General features: G+C 43.4%; 1 protein-coding gene, 1 non-coding gene and 1 pseudogene across 3 annotated transcripts in view; all 3 read left to right on the top strand.

The window, feature by feature from the left end:
- LOC115202851 (DNA damage-binding protein 1) overlaps positions 1–22593 on the top strand; it is a 33228-nt gene extending 10635 nt beyond the window's left edge. For both annotated transcript variants that reach the window (XM_029766927.1, XM_029766928.1), the window contains exons 11-26: positions 2529–2637; positions 3966–4144; positions 11021–11181; positions 12098–12205; positions 12865–13072; positions 13373–13468; positions 15256–15367; positions 15920–16043; positions 16234–16398; positions 16897–16991; positions 17632–17802; positions 18141–18250; positions 18928–19097; positions 19908–20010; positions 21781–21904; positions 22092–22593. In XM_029766927.1, the coding sequence (XP_029622787.1) occupies positions 2529–2637; positions 3966–4144; positions 11021–11181; positions 12098–12205; positions 12865–13072; positions 13373–13468; positions 15256–15367; positions 15920–16043; positions 16234–16398; positions 16897–16991; positions 17632–17802; positions 18141–18250; positions 18928–19097; positions 19908–20010; positions 21781–21904; positions 22092–22175 (2119 nt within the window). In that variant the 3' untranslated portion in view covers positions 22176–22593. The remainder of the gene's footprint in view (positions 1–2528; positions 2638–3965; positions 4145–11020; positions 11182–12097; positions 12206–12864; positions 13073–13372; positions 13469–15255; positions 15368–15919; positions 16044–16233; positions 16399–16896; positions 16992–17631; positions 17803–18140; positions 18251–18927; positions 19098–19907; positions 20011–21780; positions 21905–22091) is intronic.
- Positions 17291–17425, top strand: LOC115204822 (small nucleolar RNA SNORA5). The gene has a single exon (XR_003880490.1). It is a non-coding gene; the product is annotated as a small nucleolar RNA SNORA5 (small nucleolar RNA).
- Positions 21033–21140, top strand: LOC115204804 (uncharacterized; annotated as a pseudogene).
- Positions 22594–23804: the final 1211 nt, after the last annotated feature.

The following is a 23804-nucleotide window of genomic DNA, read 5'->3' as shown; positions in this document are numbered from 1 at the left end:
GCAAACACAGACACAGCTGATTCTAAAAGGGGAAACAATACAATCATTAGAAGATATTAAAATACATATGCAATATAACAATAAGCAGACGAGCAAACTGTGGCATAATATAAACGTATGAATGAATTCAATAGGATAGCATCTAGACATCATTAAAGAATATACTTGGCAAGAGAGGTAGAAGGCCTAAGGCCATGGAGCTTCATGCCTGGCTTGGATCTTAATTTAGGGCTACTGCGCATGTGCTGGGGTACAGAAAGAGCTGGAAACTTCTAGAATCTGTAGAATGGTACCAGCTACTACACAAGTAACAAGGCTAAATATATTGCAGATATAAACATTGCAGTGGTAGTATGCATGTAATATAAACATTGCTAATACAATACTAATGATTATGCTAGTTGCACTCAATAAACACTTGTGGCAAAAATAATAACAGAACTACTGTAATTGCAATGGACGCACACAACACTTAGTTAGGAAACAGCATGTGAACAGTTGTTCAGCACTTCCTCTTTCTTGCAACAGCATGTAAACACTTTCTAACTTGAGGTGTCTAGGGCGGAGCCCTGCATTGCGTCCAAGCATCCTTATTGGTTGGAAAAGCCAAATGATTGACATGCCTGAAAGCTAATCATATTGAGTGAGCCAGCCATTTTTACAATGTATATAGCTTATTTACACTGAATAAAAATATAAATGCATCATGCAACAATTTCAAAGAGTTACAGTTAATTTAAGAATCAGTCAGTTGAAATGAATGAATTAGGCCCTAATCTAGCGATTTCACATGACTGGGAACACAGATGCCTTTTAAAAAAAAAGTAGCGACGTAGATCTGGTGTGACCACCATTTGCCTCCTGCAGCGCGACACATCTCCTTTGCATAGAGTTGATCAGGCTGTTGATTATGGCTTGTGGAATGTTATCCCACTCCTCTTCAATGGCTATGCAAAGTTGCTGGATATTGGCCAGAACTGGAACACGCTGTCATACACGTCAATCCAGAGCATCCCAAACATGTTCAATGGGTGACGTATCTGGTGAGTGTGCAGACCATTTTCAGCTTCCAGGAATTGTGTACCGATCCTTGCGACATGAGGCCATGCGTTATCATGCTGAAACATGAGGTGATGGCAGCGGTTGAATGCAGAGCTCGACATTAAGTTTTGTCCGGGGTCAGTAAAATAAATAGTCGGACAACCAGAATGTAGATGTCAGTTGTCCGGATGGACAAGTTAAAAAATCACAACATCAAACAATTACTCTGATCATAATTGGATCAGGCGGCGGCAGTGCGTGCTAGGCATTCTGAGTAAATTGCCTATATTCCTATTTGCTATATCCCATTTCAATGAATGTTATATTTACACAAAGCAAGAGAATAATATATATGTGAAATGAACAAAAGCCTAATCCTACTAACTGAAATATCATAAAACAATTAAGACAAATTAAAGTTGTGAAGAGTATTTTCTGAATTATTCTAAAAGTGTTTCATGTCCTAAAGTTTGCAGCTTTTAAATGTGAATAATTATGAAATTTGGAGTCTATACTATTGTCATATTTATTTAGAATTACAAATATTTTAGGCCACAAGAAGTGAAATTGAGCAAACGATAACAAGATGGAGAAATCAAATGAGGAGTCAAAAGGAAACTTAGGCTACAGCTGAGGAATGCTAATGAAAGAAATGCATAGTTGGCCAATTTCCATTATTATTCTAGCAATGTGCAACCTACAACAACACATATAGTAGTCTAGGCCTAATAAGAGAGGAGGATGAGGTAAAAATGGGAATCAGTTTATAATTATCAAGTTCTGACGACAGCAGAGTTGCTCTGCAGACCTCGATGATTTAAAACCCATTGATAAAATGCAATTGTGTTCGTTGTCCGTAGCTTATGCCTGCCCATGTCATAACCCCACTGCCACCACGGGGCACTCAGTTCAAAGTTGACATTCGCAATCTGCTCACCCACACCATCTGCCCGGTACAGTTGAAACCGGGAGTAATCCGTGAAGAGCACACTTCTCCAGCGTGCCAGTGGCCATCGAAGGTGAGCATTGCCCACTGAAGTCAGTTATGACACCGAACTGCAGTCAAGTCAAGACCGTGGTGAGGACAATGGACATGCCGATGAACTTCCCTGAGACAGTTTCTGACAGTTTGTGCAGGAATTATTCTGTAGTGCAAACCCGTCAGCTGCCTGGGTAGCTCATCTCAGACCATCTCGCAGGTGAAGAAGCTGGATGTGGAGGTCCTGGGCTGACGTGGTCACACGTAGTCTGCAGTTGTGAGGCCGGTTGAACGTACTACCAAATTCTCTAAAATGACATTGGAGGTGGCTTATGGTAGAGAAATTAAAATTAAATTCTCTGGCAAAAGCTCTGGTGGACATTCCACATTTGTGCACATAATTTGAGAGAAATAACCTTTTTGTTCGTATGGAACATTTCTGGGATCTTTTATTTCATCTCATGAAACATGGTTCCAACACGTTTACCGTGTTTGCGTGTGTCCTCAGGGTGCTGATGCTAAGCGGGGAGGAAGTGGAGGAGACTGAGCTGCCTGGCTTTGTGGACAACCTGCAGACCTTCTACTGTGGCAACGTGGCCCACCAGCAGCTCATCCAGGTATACACACACTCACATACTAGTTATGAGGGAACAAATTGTTAGTTACATATTGGGATACTATTTTTGACAATTTATGGTATAATTTTGACTATCGCAATATAATTTTTTCGCTAATTGGATGTACCTGCACCAAAACTCTTATTTCCATGACTGATCACAACTTTTCTCATAGCTCTCTTATCCCTCTGAGGCAGACGTATGGTGAGCAATATGTTTGGAACATCGAAACGCAATACAATCGCAGTATTGATTCGCAATACAGTGCCTTCAGAAAATATTTAAACCCCTTGACTTATTCCACATTTTGTTGTTACAGCCTGAATTCAAATTTGATTAAATTGATTGTTTTTCTCACCCAGCTACACACAATACCCCATAATGACAAAGTGAAAACATGTTTTACATTTTTGGGGCTAATTTATTGAAAATGAATTACAGAAATATCGCATTTACATAAGTATTCACACTGCTGAGTCATTACTTTGTAGAAGCACCTTTGGTGCCGTTTTAAAGCTTTGAGTCATCTCGGGTATGTCTATCAGCTTTGCACATCTGGATTTGGGATCCGTGCTGGCCGGGAAAAATCCTCCACGAGAGGTTGAACACCAAATGGCCAATAACCTATCCTCTTACTAGGCCTATCGTAAAAGATATGTTAGTTATGAACAGTAGCTTATTTCCCAAATATTCGAGCCAAGAAGATGTCCCTAAAGTTGTGACTTTCAAAAATAACAAGAATGGAAGTCGATTGCCTCAACCTAGGAATAGGCTATTCTCAATCACAGCTTTATGAGAGATGGACAAACAATATTATTTATTGTTCTATTATTTTGAGGCAAATAAAGCAAATGTTATCCAGTACTGCAGACTGATCTATCCAGCCAATTATGTAGGCCTATAACCTAGCTCACTACGGTAAGACAGCCCGTTCTTCATCAGACAGTCACTGCTCCATCGTGCGTCTGCCACAGACACGCACACACACAAACCTGTGCCACGCACGCACACAAATGCAAGGGCACCCTTGCAATTTTTCAATGGAGCAGAATCTTCTGTTTTCTCTGCAAAACTGACTGAATGGCAATTTCTTTTACCCAAGAGGCACCTGACACTTACCACAAGTGAGAAATTACACATAGACAAGAATCATTTGCCATAAACCAAATTAATTAGAATTTTGAATAATTTAATCCACATCATTTTTTACTTTGAAAAATCTAATCTATTTTGTATGTGCTGTAAATCAAGCAAATACACGTGTGAACACAAAGTTTTCAAATAGTGAATCGTACAAAGGGGCTGATATATTTGTGTGTGTGATTCAGATCACGTCGGGCGGTGTGCGTCTGGTAATGCAGGACAGCAAGGCCCTGGTGTCTGAGTGGAAGGAGCCGCAGGGCCGGAACATCAGCGTGGCCGCATGTAACTCCTCCCAGGTCGTGCTGGCCGTGGGCCGCGCCCTTTACTATCTCCAGATCCTCTCTGGGGAACTCAAACAGATCAGGTACACACAACTCAAATCCAGTTCAACTTTATTTACAGTGTTGTTAAACAGCACCAGAGACTTGGTGAGCCCCATACCAACTGAATTGTAAATACGTGTGAATTAAAGTTAAATCAACAGAAGAAATGACAGTGCCTTCAGAAAGTATTCATACCCTTTGACTTACTCCACATTTTGTTACAGCCTGAAATTCAAAATAATTTAAATGAATGGGGTATTGTGTGTAAATTGATCGACACACAACACCCCCATAATGACAGTAAAACATTTCTGTATAATTATTTTGCAAATGTATTGAAAATGAAATATAAGTAAGTAAAAGTAATTCACAACTCTGAGTTGATAGTTTGTAGAAGCACATTTGGCAGTGATTACGGCTGGGAGTCTTTCTGGGTAAATCTCTAGCTTTCCACACCTGGATTGAGCAACATCTGCCTGTTTTTTTTATTATTTTAAAAATTCTTCAAGCTCTGTCAGATTGGTTGTTGATCGTTGCTTGACAAAAATGTTCAGGTCTTGTCATAGATTTTCAAGTAGATTTAAGTCAAAACTGTAACTTGGCTACTCAGGAACATTCACAGTGTTCTTGGTAAGCAACTCCAGTGTAGATTCGGCCTTGTGTTTTAGGTTATTCAAGGAGCTATCATCTTAAGTAACACAGCAGATGCAACACAATGAATATTTACATTCACTCATTTCAAAATGAATTTTGTAACTTTGTCCCAGAAGCGTTTAACTGCAGGGCACTCCCACATAATATGAAGGAATGTGCCTACCTGATTTAGGGGACACAGTGAACAGTTGGGAGTTGGGACCATTTTCATCCTGAAACTTTTCCTTGGTGTTAAATACGGTCTGTGAACAAATTTTAAAAAAGGTTGATGGTTCGTATTACGGGATGCCAAGGTCATATTTCTCAATTATTATTTTTAAATTGGCTAGCTCAGCATATGAGCTTTCCAAAAGTTTCTTTAATATATTATAGTGATTGGTCCTTTCAGGAGACTAGATACATTATTTATAAATTCCATAATTGGATGGTCCGGTAGTTGGGTTTCCCAAGGGACTCCATAGGCCAGCATAGCTGACCTAAGTTTAAAATATGGGGGGGGTTACCTGTTAATGTATGTCTTACAAATCTTTGAATGTTCTCTAACCATTGCTATCCGTGATATCTGCAAGGGTACGGATTCCACATTTGAAACATTGGGGGGGATGCAAAATGCTGCCCTCCAGATCGCAAGGCGTTATTGACTATGGGCGTGCCATTTCGATTACCAGTTGCATTGTTTTTCAAGTTTGTGCTAAAGAGAAATTGTGTGAGCAATAATAAAGCGTAGTTTAACATTGTTTAAGGGAAATATCAGTTAAGACCTCCTCTTCCAGTGCAATTGGAGACATCATATTTCTCTCCATACTCAGCCAGTGGGGGGCAGAAGAATCATGTCTAAACCAATTTAGGATGGGAAGAAATGCTTGTGCCTGGAAATACAATTTATAGTTTGGTATGGATAGTCTTCCTACTTCTTTCCCTCTTTGCAATTTTTAAAATGTTTATCTCGCTTACCTTGCCATATACATTTGAGACCACACCCTGGATTTTATCCCAATAGCCAGAAGGGGGAGACAAGGGAAGCATTGAACTACAGAAATTCAGCCATGGCAATATATTCATTTTGACAATAAGATATTCTGTCGGTTAAAGCCTTCATTTGGAAATGTCGTTATTCTATAGCAGGGGTGTACAACTCAGGCCCTCAAGTCCACAAGGGCTGCGCCATATTGAGTTGCCATGAAATGCCACGAATAGAGCCGACATGATTGCTTGTTCTACATGTCAGAGGCATGTTTGTTCTACATAACATATTTCTCTACGAACGTTCCAAAATGGTGAGTCCTGCTGAATGCACACTTGGCTTTAGTTTCTACCTGGTACTTAATTGGCTGGAAAGTGTGCACACCTGTTTCCAAGGTAGAAATCAGTCCCTATAAAAGTTTAATCAACAACTGTAACTCGGCCGCTCAGGAACATTCACTGTCTTCTTGGTAAGTAAGCAACTGCAGTGTAGATTTGGCCTTGTGTTTTAGGTTATTGTCCTGCTGAAAGGTGAATTAATATCCCAGTGTTGGTGGAAAGCAGACTGAACCAGTTTTTTCTCTAGCATTTTGCCTGTGCTTAGCTCCATTCGGTTTCTTCTTTTTATTTTTTCTCCTGAAAAACTCAATTTCTTAACGATTACAAGCATAACCATAACATGATGCAGCCACCTCTGCTTGAAAATATGGAGAGTGCTACTCAGTAATGTGTTGTTTGCCCCAAGCATAATACTTTGTATTCAGGACAAAAAAATTAATTACTTTGCCACATTACTTTAGTGCCTTGTTGCAAACAGGATGCATGTTTTGGAGTATTTGTGTTACTTACATGCTTCCTTATTTTCACTCTGTCAATTAGGTTAGTGTTGTGCAATGTTGTTGATCCATCCTTAGTTTTCTCCATTCACAGCCATTAAACTCTGTAACTGTTTTAAAGTCCTTATTGGCCTCATGGTGAAATCCCTTCCTCTCCAGCAACTGAGTTAGGATGGACGCCTGTATCTTTCTAATGATTAGGTGTATATATGCACCATCCAAAGTGTAGTTCATAATTTTACCATGCTCAAAGGGATATTCGATGTCTGCTTTTTTTTCTTTTTTTTTACCCATCTACCAATGGGTGCCCTTTGCGAGGCATTAGGAAAACCTCTTTGGTCTTTGTTTTAAAATCCCTGCTTGACTGAGGGATCTTACAGCTAATTGTATGTGTGGGGTACAGAGATGAGGTAGTCATTCAAAAAAACATGTTAAACACTATTATTGTACACATAGTGAGTCCATGCAACTTATTATGTTTCTTGTTTTTACTCCTGAACTTATTTAGGACTGCCATAACAAATGGGTTGAATACTTATTGACTTAAGACATTTCAGCTTTTAATTTTTTATTATTTGTAAAAATAAATCCAATAAAAAAAAAATCCACTGACATACATTATGGGATATTGTGTGTAGGCCAGTGACAAAAAAAATCTACATTTTTATCAATTTTAAATTCTGTCTTAGACAAAATGTGGAAAAGTCAAAGGGTGTGAATACTTTCTCCACATTTTGTTACATAACAGCCTTATTCTAAACTTTATTAAAGAAATGTTTTTCCTCATCAATCTACACACACTACCCCATAATGACAAAGCGAAAACTTTTTTTTTTTTTAGAATAAAAAAAAAACAACATACCTTATTTACAGAAGTATTCAGACGCTATGAGACTCTAAATTGAACTCCGGCCCATCCTGTTAACATTGATCATCCTTGAGATGTTTCTACAACTTGATTGGAGTCCACCTGTGGTCAATTGATTTGACATGATTTGAAAAGGCACACAGCTGTCTATATAAGGTCCCACAGTTGACAGTGCATGTCAGAGCAAAAACCAAGCCATGAGGTCGAAGGAATTGACATAGCTCCGAGACAGGATTGTGTTGAGGCACAGATCTGGGGAAGGGTACCAAAACATTTCTGCTGCATTGAAGGTCCCCAAGAACACAGTGGCCTCCAAGTTTGAAACCACCAAGACTCTTCCTAGAGCTGGCCACCCGGCCAAACTGAGCAAACGGGGGAGAAGGTCAGGGAGGTAACCAAGAACCCGATGGTCACTCTGACAGAGCTCCAGAGTTCCTTTGTGGATATGGGAGAACCTTCCAGAAGGACAACCATCTCTTAAGCACTCCACCAATCAGGCCTTTATAGTAGTGTCCAGCCTTTTACTGAGGAACCCACTCCTCAGTAAAAGGCACATGACAGCCCGCTTGGAGTTTGCCAAAATGCACCTAAAGAACTCCCAGACCATGAGAAACAAGATTCTCTGGTCTGATGAAACCAAGATTGAACTCTTTGGCCTGAATGCCAAGTGTCACGTCTGGAGGAAACCAGACACCGCTCATCACCTGGTCAATACCATCCCTATGGTGAATCATGGTGGTGGTGGCAGCATCATTCTGTGAGGATGTTTTTCAGCGGCAGGCACTGGGAAACAAGTCAGGATTGAGGGAAAGATGAACGGAGTAAAGTACAGAGAGATCCTTGATGAGAAACCTGCTCAGGACCTCAGACTGGGGCGAAGGTTCACCTTCCAACAGAACAATGACCTTAAGCTCACAGCCAAGACAACACAGGAGTGGCACGTCCTTGAGTGGCTTAGCCAGAGCCTGGACTTGAACCAAATCGAACATCTCTAGAGAGACCTGAAAATAGCTGTATAGCAACACTCCCGATCCAATTTGACAGAACTTGAAGGGAACTGCGGAAAAGAATGGGAGAAACTCCCCAAATACAAGTTTGCCAAGCTTGTAGTGTTATACCCAAGAAGACTCGAGGCTGTAATTGCAGCCGAAGGTGCTGCAACAAAGTAAAGGGTCTGAGTACTTATGTATGTGTGATTTTTATTTATTTATAAAAAAAAAAAATGTGCCATCATTTCTAAAACCTGTTTTTGCTTTGTCATTATGGGGTATTGTTTGTAAATTGATAGGGGGGGTGGAACTATTTGATCCGTTTTAGAATAAGGCTGTAACGAAACAAAATGTGGAAAAAGTGAAGGTTTGAATACTTTCCGAATGGACTGTATATACAGTGGGGGGAGAGTATTTGATCCCCTGCTGATTTTGTACATTTGCCCACTTACAAAGAAATGACCAGTCTATAATTTTAATGGTAGGTTTATTTGAACAGTGAGAGACAGAATAACAACAAAAAAATCCAGAAAAAACGCATGTCAAAAATGTTATAAAATGATTTTCATTTTAATGAGGGAAATAAGTATTTGACCCCTCTGCAAAACATGACTTAGTACTTGGTGGCAAAACCCTTGTTGGCAATCACAGAGGTCAGACGTTTCTTGTAGTTGGCCACCAGGTTTGCACACATCTCAGGAGGGATTTTGTCCCACTCCTCTTTGCAGATCTTCTCCAAGTCATTAAGGTTTCGAGGCAGACGTTTGGCAACTCGAATCTTCAGCTCCCTCCACAGATTTTCTATGGGATTAAGGTCTGGAGACTGGCTAGGCCACTCCAGGACCTTAATGTGCTTCTTCTTGAGCCACTCCTTTGTTGCCTTGGCAGTGTGTTTTGGGTCATTGTCATGCTGGAATACCCATCCACGACCCCTTTTCAATGCCCTGGCTAAGGGAAGGAGGTTCTCACCCAAGATTTGACAGTATATGGCCCCGTCAAATGATGCGGTGAAGTTGTCCTGTCCCCTTAGCAGAAAAACACCCCCAAAGCATAATGTTTCCACCTCCATGTTTGACGGTGGAGATGGTGTTCTTGGGGTCATAGGCAGCATTCCTCCTCCTCCAAACACGGCGAGTTGAGTTGATGTCAAAGAGCTCCATTTTGGTCTCATCTAACCACAACACTTTCACCCAGTTGTCCTCTGAATCATTCAGATGTTCATTGGCAAACTTCAGACGGGCAAGTATATGTATTCTTGAGCAGGGGGACCTTGCGGGCGCTGCAGGATTTCAGTCCTTCATGGCGTAGTGTGTTAACAATTGTTTTCTTGGTGACTATGGTCCCAGCTGCCTTGAGATCATTGACAAGATCCTCCCGTGTAGTTCTGGGCTGATTCCTCACCGTTCTCATGATCATTGCAACTCCACGAGGTGAGATCTTGCATGGAGCCCCAGGCCGAGGGAGATTGACAGTTCTTTTGTGTTTCTTCCATTTGCGAATAATCGCACCAAATGTTGTCACCTTCTCACCAAGCTGCTTGGCGATGGTCTTGTAGCCCATTCCAGCCTTGTGTAGGTCTATAATCTTGTCCCTGACATCCTTGGAGAGCTCTTTGGTCTTGGCCATGGTGGAGAGTTTGGAATCTGATTGATTGATAGCTTCTGTGGACAGGTGTCTTTTTTACAGGTAACAAGCTGCGGTTAGGAGCACTCCCTTTTAAGAGTGTGCTCCTAATCTCAGCTAGTTACCTTTATAAAAGACACCTGGGAGCCAGAAATCTTTCTGATTTGAGAGGGGGTCAAATACTTATTTCCCTCATTAAATTGCAAATCAATTTATAACATTTCTGACATGTTTTTCTGGATATTTTTGGTTATTCTGTCTCTCACTGTTCAAATAAACCTACCATTAAAATTATAGACTGATCCTTTCTTTGTCAGTGGGCAAACGTACAAAATCAGCAAGGGATCAAATACTTTTTCCCCCACTGTACACACGCACCACATTGAACCCAGTTGGAGTCAGCTCTACAGGCCATCGCCATGCCTGAGCTAGTCTTACACTGCTGGCCAAGGAAGGCTCTACTGATGTGGTCTGGTCCAGCCAACACTGTTGATGCTGAGCTGCAGCAAAAGCCGTTCCTTTTTTCCAATTAAGTAAAACTCAGCTACGCAACTTAAAGTGCTTTGAGCACCTATAAAAGCACTTCAAAAATCCAATCCCATATGAGGATGTAGTGAGATACCCGATGGGTTGGACTTTTTCTCTTAATCACTCATCTTGATTTAAAAAAAAATAATCAATCCGGCATCATTAACACAATGGAAAAATCCAATGATTTATTATTGAAATTGCATGAGCGACCGAGGAAAACAAATTGGTACAATTTAAGGTGTCTAATGCAGACATTAGGGATGGGGGTGGTGTGAGCTTGTCGGCCTGGCCAGGTGAGATGTAGTCGTTGTTTGTGTGTGTCTGTAAGTTGTTTTATATTTGGAGTAAAAAATAAAATAAATAAATATTAGCTATAGTCACTTTTGTTGTTGTTGAAATAATTAAATACAAAAATGAATCCAATCCCATGCCCTTCTCACTGTCCCCCCTCAGCACGGTGGAGATGGAGCATGAGGTGGCCTGCCTAGACATCACGCCCCTGGGGGAGGGCGGCGATTCGCCCCTCTGCGCCGTGGGCCTGTGGACGGACATATCGGCCCGGGTCCTCAAGCTGCCCTGCTTCACCGCCCTGCACAAGGAGATGCTCGGAGGAGGTGAGAGGGGGATGGAGATTCAACAGTGTACTTAAAGGGATAGTGAGGGAGGAATGGATGGATAGATGGAGCAACTGATTTGAACCTTTTGTGTTGCCAGGTAAGTCTGTGTAACTTTGAGAAAAAGTCGATTTCCCCTGGGGATGGGTACGAGTACTCGGTTCAAGGTTTTGTATTTGGTAACTATTAATTGATAACATTTTAATAAATGCAACTATTTAGCAGGTTCAATTCACAAGCGCTGACAACATTTCTAATGCTACGATGCGTTTGTTGTTTGGATTCTGTCATTGAAAATATTAGTTTAGTTTTCAGTTGAGTATCAGAACAACCAGTAACTGGAGCAACTGTTATTGCAGCCCCATTTCACGCTAACATGCCAGTATGCAACATGATTTTCCAGAGTACTCGAACCCAGACGTTCTTTCAAATGCCCATCCCTGTTTTGTTGCTCCCGAACATGGTCTTTTAATAAAGCTTCTCAAATATCAACATTTTTTTATAAAGATATCATGATTGGGATCAGCAAAGAATTGGCCACACGTTCTCTTTTTTTTTTTTTTCTCTGTATTGGACATTCTCTTTGTCCTTCTGTTATTATTTTTGGATGTGTTTATAAACCCCTCCTATTCAAAGCCTGTGTAACTTGGCCATGAAAGGGGGAGGGAATCCTAAGGGACAGAAGCACTCTATTGCTGGATCCACACGTCCTAGATCCATTTGCAATGTTGCACAACCATGTGGAAGATGTTATTGTGGGACCTAGCTGTCAATGCCTTCTTATTTGTTCTCGGAGGATGAATAATAGTTGTTTGGAATTGACAGTGGAATTCTGCTGCTATTCTGAAGCTTTTCACACATTTGACACAATTGTGTGTGTGTGTGTGTGTGTGTGTGTGTGTGTGTGTGTGTGCAGAAATTATCCCTCGCTCCATCCTGATGACGACATTCGAGGCCAGCTACTACCTGCTGTGTGCCCTGGGAGACGGAGCGCTCTTCTACTTCGGCCTGGACCTGACCTCAGGTCAGACTGCTGGAGAAACACATACTGCTGTTGCCTTTTGAGTCAAATTGTCAAAGAGTCAAATTGTAATAAGAAATCCAGACAGTTAACTGCACCATCATCTAATTCATTGAAAGAACAAATTAGGTTAAGATATGTCAAATAAGGGCCTGTTCATTGTGTCTTCACAGCTGCAGTTCGATTCTGTTTCAGAATTCTGAAAATGTATTAAAAATGTCAAACTCGAAATTTGAAATACAATGAGTGTACAAAACATTAGGAACACCTTCCTAATATTGAGTTGCACCCGCTTTTGCCCTCAGAACAGCCTCAATTGGTGGGTGCATGGACTCGACAAGGTGTCAAGCGTTCCGCAGGGATGCTGGCTCATGTTCACTCCACCTTCTGAATGGGACAAATACACAATCCCTTTGATGTGCGCTGATTAAAGTGGATTTAACATGTGACATCAATAAGAGATTCACCTGGTCTGTGTATGTCATGGAAAGATCAGATGTTCCCAATGTTATTGACACTCGGTGTATATTGAACATGGAAAGGGTTTTGGATTGGAATTCCCACTTATCTCCTGAATAGACTGAATTGAAAGTGCACTTAACCCTGGCAGGTTTGCAAACATTGTTAAACTGTTGGCATCGACCCTGTTGTGTTGCCAACAGGCGTGCTGAGCGAGCGGAAGAAGGTGACTCTGGGCACCCAGCCCACGGTGCTGAGGACCTTCCGCTCCCTGTCCACCTCCAACGTGTTTGCCTGCTCCGACCGGCCCACCGTCATCTACTCCTCCAACCACAAGCTGGTCTTCTCCAATGTCAACCTCAAGGAGGTCAACTACATGTGTCCGCTCAACTCCGAGGGCTACCCCGACAGGTCAGTCAGTCACGCGCGTCTCAGTAGTCCAAAGCGGCATCCTTAGCACATCTTCTCCATTTGGACTGATGTGGGACGAATTCAACAGGTTTAAACGGAACCCTTTTTTCCCCTGTCACCTGTCCTGTGTTTTCAGACCAGTGCACGTGGTGGAGAGGAGACGGAGTCGTGCGTTGATTATTTTTCTCATTCAACGACTCTAAAGAAAGAACAGGAGTGATTGCAAAGCTAGAAATAAATATGTAACTTATCTGTCGTCGGTGTGTGTGGTTGTAACCTGCGCTTCTGTGTCTTTGACAGTCTGGCTCTGGCCAACAACAGCACTCTCACCATCGGGACCATCGACGAGATCCAGAAGCTCCACATTCGCACGGTTCCCCTCTACGAGTCTCCCAGGTAAGAGGGAGCAACACCAGTAGAAATAGTTAGAGTAGAAGTACAGTGGGGGAAAAAGTATTTGATCCCCTGCTGATTTTGTACGTTTGCCCACTTACAAAGAAATGATCAGTCTATCATTTTAATGGTAGGTTTATTTGAACAGTGAGAGACAGAATAACAACAACAAAATCCAGAAAAATGCATGTCAAAAATGTTATAAAATGATTTGCATTTTAATGAGGGAAATAAGTATTTGACCCCTCTGCAAAACATGACTTAGTACTTGGTGGCAAAACCCGTGTTGGCAATCACAGAGGTCAGACGTTTCTTGTAGTTGGCCACCAGGTTTGCACACATCTCAGGAGGGATTTTGTCCCACTCCTCTTTGCAGATCTTCTCCAAGTCATTAAGGTTTCGAGGCTGACGTTTGGCAACTCGAACCTTCAGCTCCCTCCACAGATTTTCTATGGGATTACGGTCTGGAGACTGGCTAGGCCACTCCAGGACCTTAATGTGCTTCTCCTTGAGCCACTCCTTTGTTGCCTTGGCCGTGTGTTTTGGGTCATTGTCATGCTGGAATACCCATCCATGACCCATCTTCAATGCCCTGGCTGAGGGAAGGAGGTTCTCACCCAAGATTTGACGGTACATGGCCCCTTCCATCCTCCCTTTGATGCGGTGAAGTTGTCCTGTCCCCTTAGCAGAAAAACACCCCCAAAGCATAATGTTTCCACCTCCATGTTTGATGGTGGAGATGGTGTTCTTGGGGTCATAGGCAGCATTCCTCCTCCTCCAAACACGGCGAGTTGAGTTGATGCCAAAGAGCTCCATTTTGGTTTCATCTGACCACAACACTTTCACCCAGTTGTCCTCTGAATCATTCAGATGTTCATTGGCAAACTTCAGACGGGCATGTATATGTATTCTTGAGCAGGGGGACCTTGCGGGCGCTGCAGGATTTCAGTCCTTCACGGCGTAGTGTGTTACCAATTGTTTTCTTGGTGACTATGGTCCCAGCTGCCTTGAGATCATTGACAAGATCCTCCCGTGTAGTTCTGGGCTGATTCCTCACCGTTCTCATGATCATTGCAACTCCACGAGGTGAGACCTTGCATGGAGCCCCAGGCCGAGGGATATTAGCAGAGATTGACAGTTTTTGTGTTTCTTCCATTTGCGAATAATCGCACCAAATGTTGTCACCTTCTCACCAAGCTGCTTGGTGATGGTCTTGTAGTCCATTCCAGCCTTGTGTAGGTCTACAATCTTGTCCCTGACATCCTTGGAGAGCTCTTTGGTCTTGGCCATGGTGGAGAGTTTGGAATCTGATTGATTGATTGCTTCTGTGGACAGGTGTCTTCTGTGGACAGGTTAGGAGCATTCCCTTTAAGAGTGTGCTCCTAATCTCAGCTCGTTACCTGTATAAAAGATACCTGTGAGCCAGAAATCTTTCTGATTGAGAGGGGGTCAAATACTTATTTCCCTCATTTAAAATGCAAATCAATTTATAACATTTTTGACATGTGTTTTTCTGGATTTGTTGGTTGTTATTCTGTCTCTCACTGTTCAAATAAACCTACCATTAAAATTATAGACTGATCCTTTCTTTTGTCGGTGGGCAAACGTACAAAATCATCAGGGGATCAAATACTTTCCCCCCCACTGTATATCTATCCGATGGATTTACCTTCAGGTAAATCGAGAGTGAAATATTTACTTCAGTTTCTTTTTACTCTTTCCTTTCGCTCTGTCACTCACTCACTCCCCCCTTCTATCTCTCCATTTTATTCTCGCTCTATCCCTCTCAGGAGGATCTGTTACCAGGAAGTATCTCAGTGTTTTGGGGTGCTATCCAGCCGCGTGGAGATGCAGGATGCCAGCGGGACCACGGCAGCAGTGCGCCCCAGCGCTAGCACTCAGGTAGCTGCACACCATCTGGTATTTCAGTGTACCACTGCCAAGATCTCCTGTTCTGGGCCTGTAGTCATAAATAATCTCAGAGTTGGAGTGCTGATCAAGGATTAAGACCTTTTGAATATGGGACATGAGCCTTGTTTCCCGTATTCAACGGTGTTTTCATGATGCATCGTGACTTAAGTGCAACTGCGTGTTTTGTAGAAGAACAGTCCGGATATATCTGTTAACTTCGCTCTATATGAACTGAAGCATCAGCATTCAGAGTTACTGTATTTTATTTAGACGTTTTAGTGCAATTATGTTTTTTTGGGGGGGGGAAATGCCTTGAATGGTAGTGGTGCACATCGCTTGGCTGACAATGTGTCCAGATGATTTAGTTTAGTCTAGGTTTATTGCACAAAAAATAAGAAAAGAGACATTATTTACAAGAACTTGTAGGTGAGGAAGAACCTACTCCCTTTTTCCCCTAGCCTTGTGGGTGTGCATAGTCTGGGTTTTCATATTTTCCCACTTTCTCTACCTTTCATATCTCCTCTCTTCCCTACCTCTCCCCAGGCTCTGTCTAGCAGTGTGAGCTCCAGTAAGCTGTTCCCCAGCAGCACCTCCCCACACGAGACCTCCTTCGGGGAGGAGGTGGAGGTGCACAGCCTCCTGGTGGTCGACCAACACACCTTCGAAGGTAAGTTCCCCCCTTAAAACGTCTTGATTAAAGAGAACATTTGAAGTGAGTTAATGTGATCTGTTACTGGTAGCTATGCTGGTGATGGATAAGCTGGTGATTGTACTCTTGAGGAGCACACAAAATTCTCGCCTTTTTGTGGCGATTTGTCCTCAATAGCGTGATTTTTCACGTGTGTTCGTCCTCCCAGTGCTCCACGCCCACCAGTTCCTCCAGAGTGAGTACGCCCTTAGCATGGTGTCCTGCCGCCTGGGCAGGGACCTCTCGGTCTACTTTATCGTTGGCACAGCGATGGTCTACCCAGAGGAGGCGGAGCCCAAGCAAGGCCGCATCATCGTCTTCCACTACACTGACGGTGAGGGCTAACCTTTTTCTTTCTTCCATTCTCATTGTTCTCGCTCTCTCGTTCCCATCATTCTTCTCCTGTTATTCTCTCTCACCCCCTCATGTTTTTTTTGCTCGCCCTCTCACACTTTCTTCTACAGTGTCTTTCTCCCCCTCGTCTTTTCCTCACTCGTTCTCTCACCTTTTCCTCACTCGTTCCATGCCTCTTCCTCCCCTTGATGGTGCCTGATAGCACCTTCCTATCGCTAATCATCTCAGTCATGAAGACGAATCACTCCGAGTGAACAGATGCTGTGAAATACTGTGTCAGAAGAGCCTGAAAACCAAACCGATGTGCTGCTTTTCACCATTTGTTTAAAAGAATTGCCTGGAATCCAAACCATTTATGCTCAGTTTCACCGTTCTTTCACAGTGAAACAAATGGTTAAACAAAACATATCAGTTTGGATTTCAGGCTACTGTGACACCAGCCCTGACCCAGACTGTTATTTCTCCTTCTTCTGTGCAGGTAAGCTGCAGACGGTTGCAGAGAAGGAGGTGAAGGGAGCCGTCTACTCCATGGTGGAGTTCAATGGCAAACTGCTGGCCAGCATCAACAGCACAGTGAGCATTTCACCTTTGATGGTTTTGAAAGTAGATGTTTTTAAGGCCAGCTCCTATTTTACAGGCTGCAGTTGTAGATACTCACATGGAGGGGAAATGTTTACGTCCACTTAAATTAAAACTTTCACGGCGTCTCTCATTGCCATTGATGCGTCACTAAGTGAATATTTGATTTAAGTGAAAGTTTGGATTCGCCCCATGGTACTTGGCCAAAAAAAAAAAAATTTAAGGAGACATTCCGCGGTTTAAGTTTTATTTCTCAATCCTGACGTTAAAATGAGTTGGAAACACTTTGGTGTCGCTGCCTTGTCAAATTCAGTGTTTCCTCTACAATGGACCGTACTGACCCGTAATGGCTGCCACAGTGAAACTGTAGTTATGGGACCCACAACCATACAGAAAGGGTGTTAGGGATAATATAAGTCCATCCAGTAGTATTCATTCCAATGGAACGTTGGAATCTAAAGGAACGTTGAAGGGGGTATTTCTTGTAATTGTATGATATACATGTCTCCTACAAAAACAACCTTGGTGCTTTCGAGTCCTTGTTACTCCGAAACTGCACTGCGGCGTCCACACTCTACTCCTCGACAATTGTGCATGTCAATATCAACGCATCATCAATGTGCGCCCGCCCCAGGTGCGTCTGTACGAGTGGACCGCTGAGAAGGAGCTGAGGACAGAGTGTAACCACTACAACAACATCATGGCACTCTACCTAAAGACCAAAGGAGACTTCATCCTGGTGGGAGACCTGATGAGGTCTGTGCTGCTGCTGGCCTATAAACCCATGGAGGGCAACTTTGAGGAGGTAAGGAATGATCCTAAGAGAGAATTGGAACACAGACTGGGGACAGGCTTTATAAGGTCTAAATGACGATTTGTTTGATTTTGCTCATATACAGGTTTTTTCCCCCTTGGAATACAGCATTCTCCAAAATATAGATTTGAATGCTTTTATTTTGTCGCCCTCATTTCTCATGGGCTTTATTAAGGAGGATTCAACACCAAACACTTGCAATGAATAAGAACTTGAGTGATGAGTTGGAACCATTGTTTGTTATCAATAATTGCACCTCTTGGATGAATAAAGTTTATTGAATTGAGGCACTGGTGATACGCCTGCTTTTCACCTGTCACTCTTCTCAGATCGCCCGTGACTTCAATCCCAACTGGATGAGTGCTGTGGAGATCCTGGACGATGACAACTTCCTGGGGGCGGAGAATGCCTTCAACCTCTTTGTGTGTCAAAAAGACAGGTGAGGTGGAGTCTTGACCTCTTTCTGGAATCCTCTCACCTCAGAAGGAAGAGACCTCTAATACGGTTTAGGAGGCAAATAAGTAGCATGCATAGAATCGCAAAAAGACATTGAGATGGAGCCCGGCCTAGACATGTCCTCACACTCTCACCGCCATCATCCATAAGCCGTCATGTTAATCATCCATGATCACTGAATTCCATTGACCTTTATCTTTCCCTCACGTGTTTGTTGACGCCACCGTTTCTGTCTCCTCTCCCTCGTTCTTCCTCCTGTGCTGTTTCGCTTTGTCGTCACATTTGCATTCTGTTTGTCACCATCTTATTTCTTACTACCTCTTCCCTCACGCGCTCGTTATTTTTCTTACTCATTGCCGCTCATCTACATCTGTTGCTATTGCTTTTCCCCATCTATATTTTTCTGCCTCTATCGTTCGCTTTATCTCTTTCTCTCATCACTTTCTCTCAATTATAATAAATTCACTGCTACTTTATTGGTATGAAATAAATGGGTACACATTGCCAAAGCAGAAATGTATAAATAAATGGGACACACTCACTCACTCACTCACTCACTCACTCACAGCTTCGTTTAGAATGAAATGAATGGGTACACATTGCCAACGCATGAAATAATTAGGACCAAAATAGAAGTTGCGCTCTCTCTCCCTTTGGCAGCGCGGCCACGACAGACGAGGAGCGACAACATCTGCAGGAGGTGGGCGTGTTCCACCTGGGGGAGTTTGTCAATGTCTTCTCCCATGGGTCGCTGGTGCTGCAGAACCTGGGCGAGAGCTCCACCCCCACGCAGGGCTCCGTGCTCTTCGGCACCGTCAACGGCATGATCGGTAATGCCCCCCCCCCCCCAGTGCCACATGCTAGGGGTATATTCACTAGAAAGCAAACGGGATGAAACCGGGAGGGCCTAACCTGAATTTGTACAATAAGAAACACTTGTTTTTTTTCCCATTGCAAAACATTTAGCTATGGTTTGTTAGTTTGCCGTAATGAATATACCCCAGGGTCGTAGAGCATGCATTAGCACGAAACATTTTGAGACCGCGAGAGAGACATCTGTGTTCTTATTGGACATGTTTCTGTAGCAGCACTTGGGTTTCAAAATGTTGTTTTCCTGGTGCCTACTGAACCGGTACTGATGCCCATTTCAGGCTATGTACTGTTATAGTGAAGTGGTCTGCTCTACAGATTTTCCTCAACTACGTCAGCACCCATCTTAAGGATGAGAGGTGGGAAGCAGTGGAGAGGGGGCGCATCTCTTAGTCATTTCCAAGTGACTTCCAAAATCAAAGTCAATCTACTTTCTCAATTTCTTTCATAGCTGTGATATTAAAGAAAGGGGAATGATGATTGGAGTGTTCACTGAAGTTCTGCAATGACTATTCCCCCGCAAAAAGCTGCACAACACATTTGTGTTCGTGGACGACAACATGTTCAGTAGGCACAAATTGGAGAGAGAAAAAAATGTCACTTTCCCTCAGTCAGACAACCCAGACTCAAATTCCCTCTCATCTTCCATCTTTTCTCTTTCACTAGGCATGAGTGGCGAGCACCACGAGCGTACGGATCTGCACACATCTATTTCGGTTCTCCTTTTATTTTCTCCCATAAATGACAAGCCACCTGTCTTATCTCTCTAGGTCTTGTGACCTCTCTGTCCGAGGGCTGGTACAGCCTGCTGCTGGACCTGCAGAACCGACTCAACAAGGTCATCAAGAGCGTGGGCAAGATCGAGCACAGCTTATATCCTTTCCTCGTGGTGTGTGTGTGGACCCTGCCCCTGTGTATCACATTGAAAGTGCCTTTTCAGAACCGGTGAGCAGTACTGTCATGGGTGGCAGAACTTGGTACCACCAACCTTGACGTTCGCTGTCATTATGGTAATGGTTGTCATAACATGCCGAGCCCGTGAATGAATGAATTACAAGGCCCCGTGTTTTACCGTGTCATGCGTGAATGAAGCGACGGCCTGAAGTTGACAAGTAGCCGTGTGTATGTGATACGGGGAAGTAACAATAGGGTTGACGGCCTTGGAATTTTGGATAACGGTAATTGGCCAGCCAAATGACCGCTGTCACTGTAATAACCATTTGAATAGCCACTCCTTCGCTCCTGACTGCATGTGCTGCCATAAAAATAGAACGGGCGTCCCAATTCAAGTCAATGATAGCATAATGGGTGGACTGGTGGCCATTGTGAGGCGCAAAGCAGGAAGTGTAGCCATCAATATGTGCTGTGATTTGTTGATTTTAAACTCAGCTGACATTACAAAAATGACATTTTATTCCATGAGCCACATCAGTTAACATCATTTGAATCAACATTCTACATTACCATGGAAATGATTGCATCACAATACCAGTGAGTGGCGCAGCGGTCAAAAGCACTGCATTGCAGTGCTGAGGTGCCAATACAGCCGGGGGTTCGATCCCGTGACCGGGAGCCCCATAGGGCAGTGCGCAATTGACTCAAAGCTGTCCGGGGTAGGGGAAGGTTTTGCCGGAGGGCCTTTGTTGGCTCATCGCACTCTAGTGACTCCTTGTGGCAGGGCCGAGCACCTGCAAGCCGACTTCAGTCAAACGGTGTTCCTCCGAAACATTGGTGCAGCTGACTTCAGGTCAGTGTGATAAGGTGTGGTGCGGCCAGGTAGGTCATGTTTTGGAAGATGCTTGACTCAACCTTCGCCTCTCCCGAGCTCATTTGGGAGTTGCAGCAATGAGCCAAAGGCTGTAATTCGGAGCGAAAATGGAGTAAAAACAATAAATGCTTTGGCCATACCACCCCGAACACACCTGATCTCAGTAGCTAAGCAGGGTCAGGCCTGGTTTGTACTTGGATGGGAGACCGCCTGGGAATACCAGGTGCTCTAAGCTCAAAAAGAAAAGAAAAAAATACCAGGCAGCCATTGCGTGTACCCATCATTTTACCAGTCAAATTGCAAGGGTTAGAGCTTCCAAGCCCGTTATATTGACTTCTGTTCACTATTTCTGTCCTGCTGCTGTTGCAGGGAGGGGCTGTTGCCTAGGCAACCAAATACTTGTTTGCTACAACACTTGCTTGTTTCAGCAAGGATCAACAAAGTTCCATCATGTTTGGAGTCCATGTTACCACAGAAACGGACTCAACCGCACAAATTCCCGGCTGTCCCGTCTTCAGTCAGCTGTTCGTTCTTATGACTTGTTTTATTTTCAAGACAGTCTTCATCCATAACTGTCAGTTTCACGGTTATACAGTAATTGTGCCAGCCCTAAGAATCACACGTTTGAGAGAATCTTATAGTGGTCTAAAATCACTTACACTGTACTTTCCTTTGAAAAAGGTGCAGTTCACATTTTAGGGGCTGCTACTCATTTAAATTATTCCGTACAGGTGCTCATATTTTAGAGTGAACATTCTATGAGTACTCAAACCCCCAAAAATGCAGGTTATGGTACTCAAAAGGACAGAGTTCCTAGTAAGAGGAGTGGCTTTGCTGTAGGGGGGTGTGTTATTTGTCTTCCTTGACTCTGGCACCTGGAGGTCCTTCCATACGGAGCGTAAGACTGAGCAGGCCACGGGCTTCATCGACGGGGACCTCATCGAGAGCTTCCTGGACCTGGGCCGCGCCAAGATGCAGGAGGTGGTCAGCACGCTACAGGTTCGGACACGCATACACACTCTTTCACACACTCTCTCTCTCACACACGAGCTCGCTCGCTCACACTTCTTGGACTGCAGTGACGCTTGATAAAGGTATCACTTAGATGCATGTGTCCCATAGCCGTGCGGGTTAATGCAAACTACTGGGACAGTGAGCCGACATAACACCCTCTTCTGCATTTCAGATTGACGACGGCAGCGGCATGAAGCGCGAGGCCACCGTGGACGAGGTCATAAAGATTGTGGAGGAGCTGACAAGGATCCACTAGCCCCTCCCACTCAGACTCCGGCCATTACGGAGGGGGGTGGAGGGAGGGAACCGGGAGGAGGGGTGGCTAGGGCTCTGTAAATACTTATAAATAAATATAAAGGTGTTTGCATGACCGTCCTCCGGACTTCAAATTAATTGACAATGTTTTTTTAAAATCACAAATACTTCACAGATGCTTGGATAAACAAAATGGCCTGTCGACCATAACGATGACAAGCAAAGGGACTGGTTAGAAGGCAATAAGTTATGGAGGAGAGGGAGGGGGGGTGTGGCGGCCAAATCACTGCAGTACGAGGAAAGATGGCTCATGGATTTGACAGGGATCCACAAAAGTAGGATAACGATACCTTCTTCGCTATTTTGTCATTGGCGTTTCTCCATGTTTATTTTAATAAAGGTTGCTTTAGTACTGTGTACCTCTTGAGTTCAGGTCTCCGATCTTTCCACAGAATGACGATATTCATTTCATTTTCACTTCTGAGCATTAACTTAAGTCGGTTTCAAAGCGTGTCCAAAGTCCTACACCACAGTATAATTTCAAAAGCAATTCATAGAAGCGCACATGCCAACCAACAATGACATATATTCTATTATCGAATATGTATGCACTCACTATTGTAAATAGCTCTGGATTAGAGCATCTGCATCACTGCGTGACTTAAACGATGTCACTGAGTGCAGTAATGGTCATTTGTGCTAAATTATCACCACAATGCACTATATGAACTTTTTGTTGTTGTTGCATTGTCTCCTATAGTTGAATTCTTCTCTTAACTCTGTTTTGACTAAGTATGTCACAAGGCATAAGAAAAGGGTGAAAGATGTATTAGCAAAGTCAGAGTAGAAGTAGTTAGTCATGGTGCATATTGTGACAGTGTGCAAGAGACCTCGGGGTTCCAAAGGAACCAGAATGAGCTGTGCTCAGTCAATGAGATAAGTACTTAGCTATAATTATTACATGACGGTTATCTACAGAGTTTCTGGGCTACCAGGTGGTAACTGGTCAATCCAATGATTAATTAACTGCCAGGGAGAAGGCTGGAATTGAATAGCACTAGCACTTGGCTCGTATTCATATAGCATTTTGGCTCATCTATTTTTGATGTGGTCTAAAAGGAAAAACGGATCCTAAATCAGCACTCCGACGCTTGATTACATACGGTCCCTGATGCAGGCTAGACCCTTGCCGGAATTACATCTAGAAAGATGGTGGTGCCAGACTGCCAGCAACCAACTGATGCCATAGAGCAGAGACGCACTACTGCCGACACGAGAGGAAACTGGACCACATGTCCGCTGTAGCTGAACAGAGGCACTTAAGTGTATATGTAGTTACACAGGCTCTTAGGAAACCCCGGAGAGGCATTATCTGCCGATGTCAGCTGTACACCAGAACATCCGTAACATCCTCTGCCAGGACCAAACCTCTTGTTAAATCAAACAGCATCCCTCATTTATTTTCTCTCTAGGCAGGTTCTCCCTTGTCTGTCAGTGCTTCGTTTTGATGACGAGCATGCTTTACATGTTACATGCGGAGTGGGTGATCCTATCCTTGTTGCGTCTATCATCCGATGAAAGCAATCGGAACTGATCCATTTTGATTGAGGTATTGCAGCCCTTTGGCTTT

This window comes from Salmo trutta, chromosome 12 (assembly GCF_901001165.1).
Source record: "Salmo trutta chromosome 12, fSalTru1.1, whole genome shotgun sequence".
Taxonomy (NCBI): domain Eukaryota; kingdom Metazoa; phylum Chordata; class Actinopteri; order Salmoniformes; family Salmonidae; genus Salmo; species Salmo trutta.
This window is presented reverse-complemented; position numbering and strand designations above follow the sequence as displayed.